The following is an 18548-nucleotide window of genomic DNA, read 5'->3' as shown; positions in this document are numbered from 1 at the left end:
AAATCAATATCACAAGAGAGTGTCTCAAACCACTCATACTAATCCCAGATCAGTTCCATTGATCCCAAATCAATGGAGATCATCCTAACATAGGGAGTACGGTAGATACAACGATGTGTCCATCGATAGTACTACTATGGTCCCCAACCTCATTTCCCTACTCATTGATCGGATGAGAGGTACTTCCCATGAGTCCCAGACTGCATGGGTAGGATGCCTTGACAGGAGAACTAATCATCCTGTCCACAGGAGAATGAATCATCCTGTCCAATGGATGCCACAGAAAACTAATCATCCTGGACCACAGGAGAACTAATCATCCTGTTCCATAGTCACCACGGAGAACGAATCATCCTGGCCCACAGGAGAATTAATCATCCTGTTCCATAGTGCACCACCAGGGGAGGGTGAGTCGCCCTGTGGTCGTATGTTGCTCCAGTAAGTACCCCAAGCCCCCCAGAGCTCCCAGAGCTCAATGCATGCAACATGCAGGACCCTTATAAGAAGGTCTCTCAACGACTCCAAGTTGTTCGGGAAAGTCGTAGATTTGACCTTTCCTGAGGCTTTGACAAAATGTCTATGACCTGTACATCAGTCTCAATGTGATGGAGCCTCCTCGTTCATCGACTTACCATATCCCAGATAAGGCAGTATCTGATGTCTATCTGCTAGAGCAATCATCGAATACGGGATTCCCCAATAATTGAATCCCCCCTCTGGTTGTAACAGAGAATCACAGTGGTATTCATCATGTGTAAAAACAAGTCACTTAAGAGCTTCTGCAACCATGTAGCTTCACACAAGATCATACTCATAGCTATGTATCCGGTCTCGGCGCAACCGACTTCTGCTTCCTGCTCATCCATGATATCGAAGCAGAATCCAAAGAGAACCAACTTTGAGAAGTGCTCTTGTGGTCCTCCACACTACTTGCCCAGTCAGCATTCGAATAATCATGCAGTTTCATATTTCTGACAATGTATCTCAATCCATGAGAGATTGTGCCCCGAAGATATTTCAGAAGATTCTTGGCACCAATCCAGTGAGGCTCAACCAAATATGAGCTCACCATGCTAACTGCAAAACATATATCCAGACGGAAGTTCACCAAGAACATCAACGCGAAAGAGTTTAAGAAACTCAGACGCATTTCCCAAATCTGGTCCGACATCACTACCATATAACTTCTGAAAGTTGAGATCGACGTAGTCACAGGTTTGCAGTTTATCATTCCACATCCGGAAGCCAACTCCCTCTTACTTCTGCAAATGAGAGGGTCTGCACCTGTCAGAAATAGGTCGTCTTCATAAGGTGCCAGTATGAGAGGTCTATCATCCACAACCTTTGAGTAATGGTTTGGATCGGTTTCACTCCTAGTGAATCTCAACTTCATCAGGCAGCTATCAATCCTCTCATACTATGCCAGGGGTGGTTTGTTTTAAGCCATGGAGGGCTTTTTTCCTCCTGTATACATGAGATTTCCGATCATGAATCTCAAACCTCCTCAGATTGTTCCAAACCTGTGGACCTATTGCATGAGGGGAATGGTCCCCTTATAAGATTTTCCTTTGGTACATCTCAGACATGTACCTTCATGCTCTTCTTGAATTCAAGCATCCCTATCACCATCTTACTCACATCGGGTAGGGCTCCATAAGTAGACCTCCGGTGTTATAGATGTGATATGTCAATTGACATGATCCCCAATGAACCATCCTGCAACTTGATACAACCCTGAACTCAGAAACATCTTTGAAAATTCTATTTTCAAACATGTACCTTTCCATCGATGAGTGCCACCTCATAACCTTTGACTTCCATTGCTGAAATGGACACCAAGTTCTTCTTGCAATCAGGTACATAAAAGAGATTATGTAAATGAATCGAGTTACCCTCATTCAATTGAGGGGTAACATTCCCTACACCCTTTCCGGAATAGGTGGCATCGGCTCCAAGTATAATCCCACAACTGTTTCCATCTCTACCAAATTAGAGAGTGCACCCTTCTATCCCATGAAGTGACTTGAAGCACTACAATCAATAAGCCAGATTCCCAAAGAATCTGAAGGAGAGGGCCAATACAAGATAAAGCTTCTTTATCTTATCAAAAACAACATTTGATTCTTCATACCTGGGGTTCCTTGCTTTCTTTGAAGAGTTGGCCATTTCCTTGATGACCGGCATTACCTATCATTCCTTTGATCATTGAAGATGCCCCTAGAATGATTGTTATCTTCATCAAGGGATGTGTCTCTGCCATTCGGACACTCCTTCGCATAATGGCCAAACTTATTGCAACCAAGGCATATGCCTTTCCTTCCACCCTTAGATCCAGACTTCCCAATGAAGTGATCTTTAGGTAGGCCATCGGAAACTTCCGCTGCGCTATTCTGATAATATTCTCTGCTTCGACTTCACCCTCGGTGAATTTGAAGAGGGATGAGGAACCCACTGATCCTTTTGTCCTTTCCCAACTGTCTTCGGTGATTTCTCTTTCACTCTTGCTTGGGCATTGTCCTCACCTTAGCTCTAATACCATGTTAAATTTAGGTATGTTCTATGCTTAGAGCAATTTATTTCAATTTTCACAGTTAGTTCAATATCTTTTCCAGATTAGCAATCACATCAGCATTAAAATAAACTACAGATAGAACATAAATATAAATCGCAGAAAACAAGCCAAGACAAGAGGAGACAAGAAGTGGCGCTAGCCAGGGACAAACCCCAATGTGGGGAAACCCTTGATCAATTCTTCTTATATGTTCTTCAATAGTTCAGCACAGAGAGAGAGAGATAGTACATTTACAACAGAAGTCAACACTTCGACTTTCTAGATAAGTGAATCAATCATCTCTACATGAGATCAGTTGAATACATGTTACTTCAACTGATTCTCCAAGGTGACTCCTTCACCTGTCATGTGCAGCATCTCGTCCATATGTTGCACCTCATCGTGCCTGTTAAACTCACATGGACAGCAAGACACATATGAAAGATAAATCAGTGAGTTCATTTTTTTATTAACATAAGATACACATTTATAGTACAATAGGTGACTCTTGGGATTCAGATCCCAAGGTCTCTTGGACTGCTTATTCTTTCCGGCTTCCACACTAACCCTTTAGGATTAGGTGTCCAACATTTCCCCCCTTAATCCGAAGGGTTATGTATGAGTCCAAGAAGAGAGCTGTAATACAAAATGTGCAAAAGATGCATGGCAGCACTAGGCTGAATGTGCTCTATGAAATGTTGGTATAAAAGGGCGGTGGTTTAAGGATGACCACCAACACTGGAACGCTTAGTGCAGTTCCCGGAACTCTTCCAAAACTGGCAAGAAACTGAAGTTTTCTGCTAGAGGAAGTGATCCTATTGTTTTAAAGAGGGAAACCTTCAATCATAAAAGGGAGGTCTCACCCCGCATAAAAGGTAAAACTTCAACCTGAAAAGGGAAGTCTCAACCTGTGATGGTTTAAGGATAACCAACAACTCTGGAATGCTTAATGCAATTCCTGAACTCTTCCAAAACTGGCAAGAAGCTGGTGTCTTCTGCTAGAGGAAGTGTTCTCAATCTGTGATGGTTTAAGGATGACCAACAACTCTGTAATTCCTGGAATTCTTCCAAAACTGGCAAGAAGCTGGAGTCTTCTGCTAGAGGAAGTGTCCCAGATCGCCAACTGAAGGCATGTTCAGGCATCTTTGTCTCTGGCTACAACTCTGAAACTGGTGTGGCAGGTTGTGGCTCAGGCTCGCTTGATGTGGCTTTGAAGCTTGTAGATGACCATCATTTCCCCCCCTGTCAGATACAAGGTGAGAAGATGGAGAAAACTCAACTGCAAGACTGTTCAATACTCTAGAACAAGTTCTAACATGCGTTTGGAATATCTTCTTGGCTGTTGATGCCCATTGCCAAGAAGCGATCCATCCAAGATGAATCTTTGTTCTTGCAGGACGTTTGCTTCTGAAGCATCTGTGTGAAGAATGACTGGTTTTATGACAGTGCTCACATGGATGAAGATCAAAACAGTGATCTTTCAGATGGCCAACTCGGTCACAGTGTTGGCATTTCACGATCTGTTGTTGTTGTTGTTGTTGTTGTTGTTGCGGAAGAGGGGCAGAATCTGGAACAGTTGGAGGTGAACTGTCATGAGGAGCAGGTGAACTGTCATAAATGAATCCAGCACTCTGAAACTGAATGGGCTTGGCATAGTCTGGAATATGAAAGGACAAGTCCTTGTCATATCCAAGACCAGTTCTGTGCTTGTTGTGGACAAGCTGTTCCCAAGGTCTGATGATGGGCTTGGGAAGTGCAGACTGAACCTCTGCATCTGCATGTAACTTTGCTGCTTTATCTGAATGAACTGTAACATTATTGACTTGCTGTTTATGGGAGTCTGCTTCATTGTTCTGAACAGAAACAGGTTCAGAATGATGACTCCACTGGTGTAATTCTTCCTGCTGTAGCTTTGTTTCAAGCTGCAAAAACTCAATATTCTCATGTGCAGTTTGCAGAGAGGTTTGGATGTCAAAGAGAGTTTCTTTGTTAACTTTGACCATCTCATCAACAGTGGAATGAATTAGGATATTCAATAACTTTAATGCATCTTCAAGTCTGGCCATTTTTCTTCAATGTCACTTAAAAAACACAACTGAGGCAAGAGCAACAGAAAAATAATATTGTACTCTTACTACAAGATATTGTAAGGGCTTATCAAGTGGCAACAATGTCGCGAAAAAGGTTGATGGAGCAGGACCTGAGTAAGCTGGATGTTACCAAGTTAAGCTACAATAAACATTTCTCGTCAAGCTACAATAAACATTGGTACAATTGGGCACATGGTAAATCAACAGTCCACAGTTCGTTTTAAGAATGAACTGGAGCATAACATCACCAATGCAAAAATATATAAATGTGAAGATGAGCGTTGTCCTCAACTTCAAACTTCAGAGCATCTAGCTGCTATGGAAATCATGCAAAATCTCTACAAGAAACTGCTCCAAAATCTCTACAAGAAACTTGCAAAAAAATGACTTCCAAAAATGTCTTCAAAAATGCTTCAAATTCACTTCACAATGCTGATCACTTCTCCACGAATCACTTCACTCAGAGGTTGTTTCAAATTGTTCCATGGACAACACCAAATCTGCTTCGAGGTGGCTTCAATACTGCTCTTAAAATCTGCTTGAGCATGTGCCAAGTCATAAAAAATTTGACTTACAAATCATCTATCAGCGTTAACTCCAGAAATTTGGGCGTTTACCCCCATATAAGTGGGGGGTGGCGATGTGCCATGAAGACTGGCTGTTATGGAGGGAGTGCGCAGCCTTAAGTGGAGTCTCGCCCTGGTTCTGGTATTAATCATCGCCAGCTTTTCCATCTTTGACACATATCATGTTAATCTACTGTTATCGTATATTTCATCACAATCTCATGCAATACCGAATTATGGATTGCCTTCGCATGGTTCATCCTTGGTCGGTTCACCTGCTGTAGTTCCTCATAACAGAAGCCCTGTCAATGAGAAGCAAGAAAGACGTGGTATTCCGAAGGTGGAAATCGACCTGAGGCGCGCTCGGGCTTCAATAAGGAGAGCGGTTTTGCATGGAGAACAGAAAGGGGCACCCGGGGGTAACATTTCCACTAGTGACATCTACAAAAATGTCGTTGCCTTTCATCAGAGCTATTGGGAAATGTGGAAGCGTTTCAAGATCTTCTTATACCGAGATGGGGAACCGCCTCTGGTACACATTGGGCCGTGTAAGAATATCTATACGACGGAAGGCAGGTTCATTGACGAGCTTGAACTGGGGAATCGGTTCCTGACATCGAATCCGGAGGATGCCCATGTTTTTTTTCTTCCCTTCAGCGTAACCCTGATGGTGAGCTACATTTACAAGCCCTATTCATATGATCTCAAGCCCTTACAACGCTTCATGGCAGATTATATTCACATGGTTGCCAACAAGTACTCGTTTTGGAACAGAAGTCAGGGGGCCGATCATTTCATGCTGTCATGCCACGACTGGGCACCGATTGCATCTAGCGCAAATCCATTATTGTACAACAATTCAATTCGTGTTCTGTGTAATGCCAATGCTTCAGAAGGATTCAATCCGACAAAAGATGTAACACTTCCAGAGATGAATTTATATACTGGTGAAATGACTGGCTTGGTTGGTGGTCAATCTGCTCTGGAGAGACCTATTTTGGCATTCTTTGCGGGTGGAAATCATGGACCTGTGAGACCCCTATTGTTCAAGCATTGGAAAGAGGGCACTGATAGTGATATACATGTCAGTGAGCGTGTCCCCAGTGGATCATCTTATCATGAGTTTATGAAGAAGAGCAAATACTGCCTATGCCCAAGTGGATACGAAGTGGCCAGCCCTCGAATTGTGGAGGCAATTTACAGTGAATGTGTGCCCGTCATAATTTCCAAAAGCTATGTTCTCCCCTTCAGTGATGTACTGAAGAAATTCATTAAAGAATCGATGATGCCGCCATTACTGGACAAGGCGGAGTATCGGATTGTACATGCTACAGCAATCTATTATTCGATTTGAAATGCACAGCGAAGTGGAGGGAGGTCGGAGCAGTTTGAATGACACGCACACCAAAAGGAGAATCAAACGAAAATGAAGAGTTTTGTTGAGTAACGCGCAAGCGGAATTGGGATACTACGTTACCATACCATACGTTAGCTCTGAGACCATACATTACCAGGCGTTTCAATTCAGCACTGGCGCCACTGCTATCAGTGCAACTCCTCCAACTGAGCCAGCGATTATACTGGTAGTCTTCAGAAAAAGAGTCTTCAGGCAGCGTGCTTTTCACTCAGCAGTGTTTCAGGCAGCGTTACCGTTTCAGCTCTGACATCATTTGGTATGCAGCTTCAGAAGAGCAGGGCGCAGGTACAGCGCAGGGATGGCAGAATTAATGGAACGTTACAGAAGACTAGGCCAGCTCTAGTCAGCACTATTCAAGGCAACTTAGACCAGTTGCTCAGGGAAAACAGGCCACTCATCATGGCTCTGATACCATGTTAAACTCACATGGACAGCACAAAATATATGAAAGATAAATCAGTGAGTTGATTTTTTTATTAACATAAGATACACATTTATAGTACAATAGGTGACTCTTGGGATTCAGATCCCAAGGTCTCTTGGACTGCTTATTCTTTCCGGCTTCCACACTAACCCTTTAGGATTCAGATACCATGTTGCACTCATCATCACAGTGCTAGACCTAGTGACCATGCTATGCACTTCATGTTGTTGTTCCTGTCACTGTGTTTCACCCAATCATACACTCAAGGCATGCTTAATACATCATCATCATCATGTTGCAATACCTTGTTGCTACATCATTGTAATATTCCTAATTAGCCACGGCTAATTGGAATATTCGATTTTGCTCAATTTTGTCTTCTATAGTTATTTATAAATAAAAAGGTGAGGAAAGGGGGACATAACTCACTTTATGAATAAAGTCACTCCCTAGTAGCACAAAGTTGTAACTTAAAATGGGAGCCAAGGGGGCCCAAGGACCACGTAGAGAAGGGGCCCACATAGACACTTCGAGGGACTGCGCAGATGGAGAAGGAACACGTGGCAAGAGAGAGGCTACGTTGGAGGAGGTGGGCCTTAGGGTTTTGAGAGAGGCCAACGCTATAAAGGAGAGAGGAGCCTCCTCATTTTGATAATTCGATTATGTTGCATTTGAGCTAGTCACTTCGACTTAGAGCACACTAGCTGTTTAGCCTGTTTGCAACACTGTTTAGTGCATCGAGTGTCTCCGTTCGGAGATCTCAACTTTAGCCCCAGGGGACTTCGAGTGCCTGCTCGGGCAAGGTAGTTTCATCAGTATTTTGCAGGAGGAGTGATTTCTGGAGTTGAGGAGCTAAGCATTTGATGACTGCGCGGTCTTGAGAGGGGAGGATGCAGTCTCTTTTGGTAGGAGCTCCAAATTGGGTTTGTGTGGAGGATTTGAGCTAGGAGATTGAGCAAGGGATCAGCCCTTGCATATTGGAAGATTTTGGCAGAGTTTCGGGTGGAGTTTTGGAGGATTCTCTTGAGGGGCTGCGCAAAGCCTTGAGGGATTGCGTAGATCCCCAAGGGGGTGATTTTCGGGGGTCAGCTATTTTAGAAAAGCTTTCTGGGCTTTTCTGGGTTTATTGAGCAGAGGCTGATTCCAGAGTTTCAGCATTTTCTGAGGAGGGGAACAGCCCCAAATCCTCATTTGATTCCAGCAGTAGTAGCAGCACAGCAGTTCTCCAACAGTTTCGACGTAGTTCAGAGAGAGGCCATTTCCTTACCATTTTGAGTGTATTTCTTCACTTGCCTTGTGCAAGCCGAGGTGTTGTCTTTCTGATCACCTCTTGTACTCTTTCCATTACTCAGTATAATAAAATGGCTTAGCATTTCTCTCTGCATTTCTCGAGTTTTTGCTTATATTCCATGTATACATTATTGTATGTTGCATTACTATTATTTCTCTGGTTGGAGTTTGCTTGTGTTTGAGGGATATCTCTGATAAGGGATATTACAGTGGTATCAAAGCATAGATCTAGCTCAGCCTGTGGAGCTAGCAGTCTATGACACCGAGGGAGAAACCCTACATCTATTACAGAGGTAGGAAATACAGAGATATTGAGCGTAGGTTGGAGAACACCTACGGAGAGGGAGACTGTGTTCGGGTGGTGGACACAGAACAGGAGGAGCCTGTGGTGAACACAGAACAGGAGGACCCTGTGGTGGACGCAGAGCAGGAGGATCCGATGGCAGATGAGGACGGGAAGAGATTTACAGACATGCTCCTCAAATCAGTGCAGGATCTGTCGAGGCAAATCGAGGTGATGGGGCAGAGATTCACAGCGATGGAGGCTAGACAGCAGGAGAACCCACGGGTTTTCCAGGTTGGTGAGGGATCGGGTACATCCCAACATTTTCCAGAGCAGGGTGCCACTCAGCATGATACTACTCAGCAGATGGCCTCACATGCCCCTACACGCTCTACCATGCCCACTTTCTTAAGAGCAGACACTGGGGCCGGAGCCCAACAGGAGGCAAAGCCTGGTCATATGGGTGATTATTTTGCAGAGTACCAGGCCTATGGGCAGGAGTTCAGGGATGCTCTCTCATTCAGAGACTTTGTTCAGCTCCAGCAGGACAGTAGACCCCACGACCATCACAGAGGGTACCGACATTATCATGATGGAGACACCCACCGCACAGTTAGTAGATTACACTTGCCTACGTTTGATGGCTCATCAAACAGTTCGGCAAAGTCTTGGGTGGAGAAGCTGGACATCTATTTCCAGCGTAACCAGATGTCGGAGACAGAGGCCATCAAGGTGGCGACATTACATTTGGATGGTGAGGCCCAGGACTGGTGGTTCCATGGGTTGGTTACACTCGGACACTCCACAGTGATGACATATGCCGAGTTCACCAGGAGACTGATAGAGAGGTTTGACCGAGGGATCTGGAACAGCACTTTGTTGAGCTGATGAGGCTCAAACAGACTGGGAACCCAGAGACCTACATTGCAGACTTCTTGAGGGTTTCAGTGATGGTGCCAGATCTATCCACAGCACGGAGGATCTACATGTTTGCTGAGGGGTTAGCAGAGCCACTTCAGGGTCTAGTCAGGTCCACTAGACCAGCCACACTCCAGGATGCTATTAGCAGGACCCGGGACTTACAGGATGCTTTACCCAGGACCCGGACACCTCACCCCTAGAGACAGGCTTTCCAGCCTAAGGGGAAGGATGTGAGGATTCTGCCTCCAAAGGGGAATCCAAGATGAGCACAGATTGATGATGATGCCAGGAGGGAGTTGAAGAAGAAGCGGTTGTGCTTTACCTATCAGGAGCCATGGGCACCGGGACATAGATGTGCTGCTGGCAAAGCACATTTTATTGAGGTCTTCTCCAAGAGCAGCGGGGAAGAGGATGAGGAGGATGATGTGGAGGTAGGAGATAGTCATGCCGCACAGGATCCTTTGCCACCTCCACCACCAGCAGCAGGTGGTGCAGCTTTTGCACCTACCAGAGGGGCCCTTGCAACATTGCGAGGAGTTCCCAAGTATTTGACGTTGCGCGTACGAGGGATAGTACGTGGCCAGCGAGTATCAGTTTTGGTTGATTATGGGGCAACCCACAACTTCATCGATGCACAGATGGTTGAGCGGAGAGGTATACAAACAAAGAGCTTCGATGACTTTTCAGTTTTGGTCCCAAGAGATCAGACCATGATGTGTGCTCGTTATGTTCCAGAGTTATCAATGACGATGGGCACCTACACACTGACTGACCACTTTTTTGTGGTCGATATTCCGGACACCAACATGATACTAGGTGTTCAGTGGCTTATCACTCTAGGGAAGGTCACGACAGATTGGAAGGCCCTAGAGATGGAGTGGAAAGATGAGAAGACAGGGAGGCATGAGAAGATACGGGGACAGCACACATATCCGCCTCAGACTGTTTCAGCTCATCGGATGGAGGCAGTCTTCCAGAAGGGAGATGTAGAGTGGGCAGTGGAGCTACGTGCATCAAAGGCAGGGACTACAGGGCAGACGGTGCACCAAGAGATACAGTCCATCCTTGACCAGTATGCCACAGTGTTTGGGGAGATTCTGCCGGGACAGCCACCAGACCGGGGGTTTGAGCACACCATTGAGCTTGAGCAAGGCATACAGGCAGTAATTACTACCCCCTATAGGCATCCCAAGGCCTATCGGGATGAGATTGAGCGGTCCATTCAGGAGTTGCTGGCTTTTGGGCACATTCGACCAAGCACGAGTCCTTTTGCTTCTTCCGTGTTGTTGGTGAAGAAGAAGGATGACACATTGAGGATGTGCATTGACTACAGGGCCTTGAACAAGAATACCCTGAAGAACAGGTACCCCATACCCAGGATCGATGAGTTGATGGATGAGTTGATGATTTGAGATCTGGGTACCATCAGATTCGCGTGAGGGAGCAGGACATTCCCAAGACCGCCTTCAGGTGTCACTATGGGCACTTTGAGTTTTTGGTGATGCCCTTCGGGCTAACCAACGCCCCAGCTACATTCTAGTCCTGCATGAACCACATCTTCCGCAGTCACTTGAGGAAGTTTGTGTTGGTGTTCTTTGATGATATTCTCATTTACAGCAGGACTTGGGAGGAGCATCTCCACCACATTGAGACAGTGTTGCGCATATTGGAGGAGCAGCAGTTCTATGCCAAGCTCTCCAAGTGTGAGTTTGGGTTGACGGAGATGTTGTACTTGGGACACATCATAGGAGTGGACAGAGTGAGAGTCCATGAGGAGAAGATTAGGGCCATCAGAGATTGGGCGGAGCCGAGGAACGTGACAGAACTTCGGGGATTCATTGGCATTTGTACTTACTACCGAAAGTTCATCAAGAGTTTCTCACAGCTTGCTGCACCCCTGACAGATCTGACGAGGAAGGGGGCATTCAGTTGGACGGATACAGCGCAGCGGGCCTTTGCCAGGCTCAAGGAGGTTATAAGCAGCTTCCCAGTGCTTGCATTGCCAAATTTTTCACAGCCATTTGTTTTGGAGTGTGATGCGTCGGGAGAGGGGATCGACGCAGTCTTGATGCCGAGAGGTCACCCTATAGCCTTTGAGAGCCGGAAGCTCCTTCCACATGAGAGGTTGTATTCTATATACGACAAGGAGATGTTGGCCATTATGCAGGCATTGGCCAAATTCCGGCAGTATTTAGTGGGTAACAGGTTCAGGGTGAGGACTGATTACAACAGCCTCAAGTTCTTTTTGGAGCAGAAACAGCTACAGGAGAGGCAACAGGAGTGGATCAGTAAGATCCAAGCGTATGACTTTGACATTGAGTATGTCAAGGGTAGGAACAACGTGGTAGCAGATGCCCTTTCATGTAGACCAGCCACGTTGTCTCTTATGAGCTTGGATACAGACTGGAGGGCTCCACTCTTAGTAGAGTACTCCAAGGATAGATTTGCATGTGAGGTTCTGGATGGGCAGGTGGCAGATGACAGGTACAGGGTAATCGATGAGATCATCTACTATAGGGACCGGATCTTCTTGACTGAGGGATCTCAGCTCAAGAAGGAGATACTTCAGACATCACATGATTCACTATTGGCCGGCCATCAGGGGTTTACCAAAACTTACAGGGCCATTAGAGAGAGGTTCTCATGGAAGGGCCTCAAGGAGGACGTACTCCAGCATATCCGAGAGTGCGATATTTGCCAGAGGAACAAGGGGGAGATGAACCATCCCGCAGGATTATTGCAGCCTCTTCCCATTCTGGAGGGGAAATGAGAGAGTATTTCGATGGACTTCATCACAGGGTTGCCCATGGGGTAGGGCAAAGATTGTATCTTTGTCGTCGTTGATCGACTGACAAAGTACGCACATTTTTTCGCCATATCCGCACACTACACAGCAGTGCAGGTGGCCGAGATGTTCTTCAGAGAGGTCTTGAGGCTACATGGTCTTCCTAAGACCATCATCAGTGACAGGGACAACCATTTCATGGGCAGGTTTTGGCAGGAGCTTTTCCGGTTGGTGGGGACGGAGTTGACACCGAGTACCAGTTATCACCCATAGACAGACGGGCAGACGGAGATAGTTAACAAGTGGCTGGATGGCAGACGTGATGTTTGGTGCTAGCAAGGCTCCGAGAGCCAAGATTTGGATCCAAGAGAGTCAAGATATCCTACGAGCTCTCAAGGATAATATGGCTACAGCGCAGAACCAGCAGAAGTTGTATGCTGACAGGGGTCAGGTGGAGAGACAGTTTGAGTTAGGGGACTTGGTCTACCTACGATTATAGCCATACTGACAGTCGTCACTGAAGCAGAAGGGAGCTAATAATCTCAAGCCTCGTTTTTATGGGCCATACAGGGTGATACGTAGGATTGGACAGGTTGCGTGTGAATTGGAGCTGCCCCAAGGCAGCAAGATTCATAACGTTTTTCATGTATCCTACCTCAAGAATGCATTGGGGCAGCAGGTGACAGTGACAGATGAGCTACCATCCACGGATGATGAGGGGCATTTGGTGTTGCAGCCAGAGGTTATTATTAATACCAGGGAGAGGCAGCTATGGAGCAGGACGGTCCGGGAATTCTTGGTGAGGTGGAAGAATTTACCGAATGAGGATGCCACTTGGGAGAGTGAGAAAATTTTGCAGCATCCATCACTTCAGTTGCTTGAGGACAAGCAACATTTTGCCGAGGGAGACTGTAATATTCCTAATTAGCCATGGCTAATTGGAATATTCAATTTTGCTCAATTTTGTCTTCTATAGTTATTTATAAATAAAAAGGTGAGGAAAGGGGGACATAACTCACTTTATGAATAAAGTCACTCCCTAATAGCACAACGTTGTAACTTAAGAGGGGAGCCAAGGGGGCCCAGGGACCACGTAGAGAAGGGGCCCATGTAGACACTTGGAGGGACTACACAGATGGAGAAGGAACACGTGGCAAGAGAGAGGCTACATTGGAGGAGGTGGGCCTTAGGGTTTTGAGAGAGGCCAACGCTATAAAGGAGAGAGGAGCCTCCTCATTTTGATGATTCGATTATGTTGCATTTGAGATAGTCACTTCGACTTAGAGCATGTTGGCTGTTTAGCATGTCTGCAGCACTGTTTAGTGCATCGAGTGTCTCCGTTCGGAGATCTCACCTTTAGCCCCGGGGGACTTCGAATAACTGCTCGAGCAAGGTAGTTTCATTAGTATTTTGCAAGAGGAGCGATTTCTGGAGTTGAGGAGGAGCTGAGCATTTGATGACTGCACAGTCTTGAGAGGGGAGGACGCAGTCTCTTTTGGTAGGAACTCTGAATTGGGTTTGTGTGGAGGATTTGAGCTGGGAGATTGAGCAAGGGATCAGCCCTTGCATATTGGAGGATTTTGGCAGAGTTTCGGGTGGAGTTTTGGAGGATTCTCTTCAAGGGCAGCGCAGAGCCTTGAGGGATTGCGTAGATCCCCAAGGGGGTGATTTTCGGGGGTCAGCGATTTTAGAAAAGCTTTCTGGGCTTTTCTGGGTTTATTGAGCAGAGGCTGATTCCAGAGTTTCAGCATTTTCTGAGGAGGGGAACAGCCCCAAATCCTCATTTGATTCCAGCAGTAGCAGCAGCACAACAGTTCTCCAGCAGTTTGGACGCAGTTCAAAGAGAGGCCATTTCCTTACCATTCTGAGTGTATTTCTTCACTTGCCTTGTGCAAGCCGAGGTGCTATCTTTCTGATCACCTCTTGTACTCTTTCCATTACTCAGTATAATAAAATGGCTTAGCATTTCTCTGGTTGGAGTTTGCTTGTGTTTGAGGGATATCTCTGATAAGGGATATTACAATCATGCTGCTGCAATACTTCTGTTGCTCTTATCAAACAATGTCCACTTTGCTGCAAATGTATATCAGCCTTAGCTGCTTGCTATGTCTTGCAGCCTAGCAGAGCAGCTAGGCTATAGTTACTTAAGACTGCCTTATTTATCTTGCTGTTACCAAAGATATCAATGCTGTCCATCTAGACTTCTATATGCTATGATGAGGCTCCTCTTGCTGCAGCTAGGGCTTCATTGTCCTTCATATGCTGCGGATTATGGCTGCACTTTACAGCGGCTTGACAGCAGATTAAGGCTGCTCCTGGGACAGCAGATTTGAGCTCTTCGTAGCTGCGGATCAGGCTTCCTCAACTGCGGATTAGAGCCTTCCTCCAAACAGTGAATAGGGCACATCCCAATTGTGGCTAGGGCATGAACTGCGGCTTGATGTCTCCTCCTAGGACTACGGCTAGGGTTCTTTAGGACTTCTTTTGTAGCGTATAGATGTTCCCTTAGACAGCTGATAGATCTCTTATCAAACTGCGGCTAGGCATCTCCCTTACCTGTGGCTAGATAACTTCATTCACTGCATATAAGGAGACTCCTTTGATCAGCGGATTAGGGCTCTTCTGTATAGTGGTTAGAACCCTTTTAGGACAGCGTATAGGTCTCAATTAGGCTCCTTCCTTCACTGCGTCTAGGGCTTCTCCGTGACTGTAATTTAGGGCAGCGTATAAGTTTCTCCATGGCTGAAGCTTGATCTTCATTAGGGCAGTGTAGACTTTATTTCCATGCCAGCGTAGGCGTTTCTTCATGATAACAGAAGGGCTTCTTCCATGGCTGCATTAGGTTTCTCCATTAGAGCAACGTAGAGCCTATTCTCCCATGACTGCATTTAGATCTAGGGCATGTTATCTTAGGGCAGCGTATATCCTAGGGCACTCCCTCTAGATCTCATCTTCATCAAACCCAAAACAGGATGAAGAGAGATCACAAGAGTGAGTGAGTGTCAAATGACTTAAAGTCCTCTTCTATTTATACTAAAACGTAGAGCACAAGAGGGGGTTATTTGGTTGCTGGCCGACCTTGACGAATTGTCCCATAACACAAATAAATTCATATCTCCATGAATACTTACTGGAATCGGATGATCTTTATATCAATCATACACCTCTCAATGAGAGGGATCCAAAAAAATATCAACTTCCATTAATAAGATGACCCACATGGAGTTTGGCCCTAGTTGCCAATTTTAACAGTATGCCTCTGACTGGCATTATAACATTGTGCCGTATAGAATCAGATTATTAGTTGATTAGCTACTCAAAGACACTATGCTAAGATGAAGATTGTAATAGTTGAAGCCATATGGCACAATACCCTCCTAACAGGGATTATAATGTAGACATGGTCTGTAATTTTGTCTCTTTGAACTGGACTTTGACTACTTTTGCTTACAGAGCTTAGTTTCTTGGGCAGTTTTGGTGGCTAAGAAGGTTCAATTTTGAGCTTGTGTTAGTGGTGGCTCCATGCGTGAACCCCCTATGTACATATTGCAATATCAATAGTTAAAAGACGCTTTTTATTTAATAATAATATAGACATTAAAACAGGTCATCAATTCTCCAACAGAAGCCAGCAAATACAAACTCTAGTATGCCTGTCAGGCCTTCTCTGCCCAAGTACAGTAGGTAGGTTACTGCATAAGGTCAAAAGGCATTGTACATGTTTCCAATCAGATTTTTTGAACAATAACACTACAGCAAATTATTTGTAGTAACTATAGTCGACGATTATTTGCAATAACGTCCTTGAGACAGCCTGTAAACAGATGTGAAAAACATTACACTTGTGTTCCTTTTGGCTTTGACTTACACTTTCAAACTGTGGGGGTTCAGCATTATCAAAAAAATACATTTTTTTAGTACAAGACCCAGCAAGGAGAATTCTCAAATACTACAAATTTCCCTGTCCGTGGAAGTAATATAGCAAATAAGTTTTGCCATAATGGATTACAAAGCTTGCTTCACAATTCTAGCTGCAATGTTTTATTGATTCCTTTTTTCTTCAATATATGTTATTGTCATGGGATATCAGTTGTTGTGATAGGAAAAAAAAACCGGATACTCATCACATTAGTGAAAATGATTCTCCACCCAGCTTCCAATGTAATAGTACTTTTCATTTTTGCATGTGAAAATTTATAACAAATCAAAATGAAATTGGGAAGACAAAAAAGTATATGCTCTAGATTCTAACCGTTCCAAGAACCGTCCAAGGTTCTTCATTTGGTACTATACGAACTCGAATAAACTCTGCATCATTTATTATGTTATCTGCACGAAAATGTTGCAAATAATCTGCCTGCTGCAATGCAGATGAGAACTGAGAAAGTGAAGATACTGTTAAAGGAGTTGACAAGCCTGTTCCCCGCTGCCACAACAGAAAAAGTCATTTGCCCCAAAAACAGATATCATCACGAAATCCAACACACACTTGCACTAGTAAGCTTGAAATCATAACCACACTACCCTACCTGGTCTAACAGAATCACACGGTATTCTTCACAAGCTTTCATCAGCCATCCACTAGCTCCTTGTGGACGTGGACTCTCAAAGCCTGGTCCACCTTGTAAGTAAAGAAGGTATGGAAGTGATTTTTCTTCATTCCCAGCTGTGAAGATACATTGAACATACTTGAAAAATTAGAAAACAATTGTTTTAAGCTGTAAAACTATGAAATTATGAAATTGTCTGGATCAAACTCTGAAGGGAAGTGATCTCTTAGGCTTGTTCTACTTTAAAAATTTGCATATTTTTATAACAGAGAATAGAGTGTGACTGATGATAATCATATTGGTTGAGAATTGGCTAAAATCAGTATATTCTAGGAAATCTAATTACAGAAATCACAATCATAGAAATCTAAGAACCTCATCTTTTACCAGTTCTATTGTCAATTTTTGGGGTTACTTTAAAAGCATTTAAACAACTTTCTGGGGTGCTTCATGAGATTTGGCGCACATGGTGTATGACCGGAGCCTAGATGGTCTGAGATGGATTGGGACATGGGAGATGGTCCATGATGGAATTAGACAATGGTGACAACTTGCTCAATGATGGCTTGGGTTCTATTTGTGTTGGCTTGGTATTCTTCCATAGGGCATTGGAGTTGGTGTTGACTTGGTATTCTTCCTTAGGGCATTGGAGTTCTCTTGACAACTTTGGGGACGTCCTTCATGATGGCCACATGGAAAGGTTCACTTGCCTAGAGAATGCCCTACTTGGGAAGTAGGAGCATAGTGCATCCTAGAGGAGGGTATCAAGCCATAGATAGCATGGGGTAGCCTAGATTCATGCTGGCCAGGGGATGCCTAGGCAGTGATAGTGTTCTTGCAAAGGCACCTAACAGATAGATTGCATGGTTTAGGAGGATCAATGGAGTCCATGGAAGCTTGTGATAGACGGGAGTGGACATACCATTTTGTAGCTATATCATCTTGGAGTCCTTATTGTTTACAACAACACCTTGTAGTGTGACAAGTGTGGTTTGGAGAGGAGCACTTCACTTGTGTAGGCCTACATGAGCTTATTGCAGGTCACTTGTAAGACTTGAACCCACATTGTATTGTTTGACACCCTTACCTCTCATATATATAGAGGGGAAGGAGTAATTCTCATTCATATCATTTTCTTATCATATATTTCATTGTTTTGTAGAGAAGTGATCTTGAGGAATGGACACTAATCTTCTCTGTATCTCTTGGTCTTCATTTGTTCTCTCCCTCTCTCTCCATCTCTCAAGTTGTTAGGGTTGTTTTATCTTTGAGTATCTTGGAGCATCTTGGAACTCTAGGGTTAGGGATGATCCCTTGAAGGTTTGAGATTTGGGTTGTAATAAAACCCTAGGGTATATTTTGTGAAAAGGAAGAAGAGAAGAGGGCATCTTCCCTTGCAAGACTTGTTGGAGTGATTCTTAAATGTTGGAGCTCCTTGGTTGAGCTAGAATTTTCATTATTTCCCCAGCTAGGGTTTTCGAGATCTAGTAGTTTGTACTAGACTTGAGAGAAAGCAATGATATGTACATGAACTTCATTTTGAGCATATTAATAAAGTTTCTAGCTGTCCAAAACTTGTACAATTTCCAAATTTGATTTACAGCCATCTATGTTGTCCATATATTGTTATTTGCAGCTATATATCTCTTGATGATTTGACATAAATAAAAG

General features: G+C 44.5%; 1 protein-coding gene and 1 pseudogene across 1 annotated transcript in view; one reads left to right on the top strand and one right to left on the bottom strand.

Moving 5' to 3' along the window:
* LOC149158990 (uncharacterized) overlaps window positions 1-18548 on the bottom strand; it is a 166977-nt gene that overhangs the window by 134102 nt on the left and 14327 nt on the right. The window contains exons 2-3 of the mRNA XM_089434146.1: window positions 16857-16993; window positions 16580-16753 (exon numbers count right to left, since the gene is read on the bottom strand). Of these exons, the coding sequence (XP_089290272.1) occupies window positions 16580-16753; window positions 16857-16993 (311 nt within the window). The remainder of the gene's footprint in view (window positions 1-16579; window positions 16754-16856; window positions 16994-18548) is intronic.
* Window positions 4999-6715, top strand: LOC149158991 (putative glycosyltransferase At5g03795 pseudogene; annotated as a pseudogene).

Source organism: Pinus tabuliformis, chromosome 5_2, assembly GCF_031772625.1.
Source record: "Pinus tabuliformis cultivar Carrire ecotype Pingquan chromosome 5_2, CPIR1, whole genome shotgun sequence".
Lineage (NCBI taxonomy): Eukaryota > Viridiplantae > Streptophyta > Pinopsida > Pinales > Pinaceae > Pinus > Pinus tabuliformis.
The sequence above is the reverse complement of the archived record's forward strand: the minus strand, read 5'-3'. Positions and strand labels throughout refer to the sequence as shown.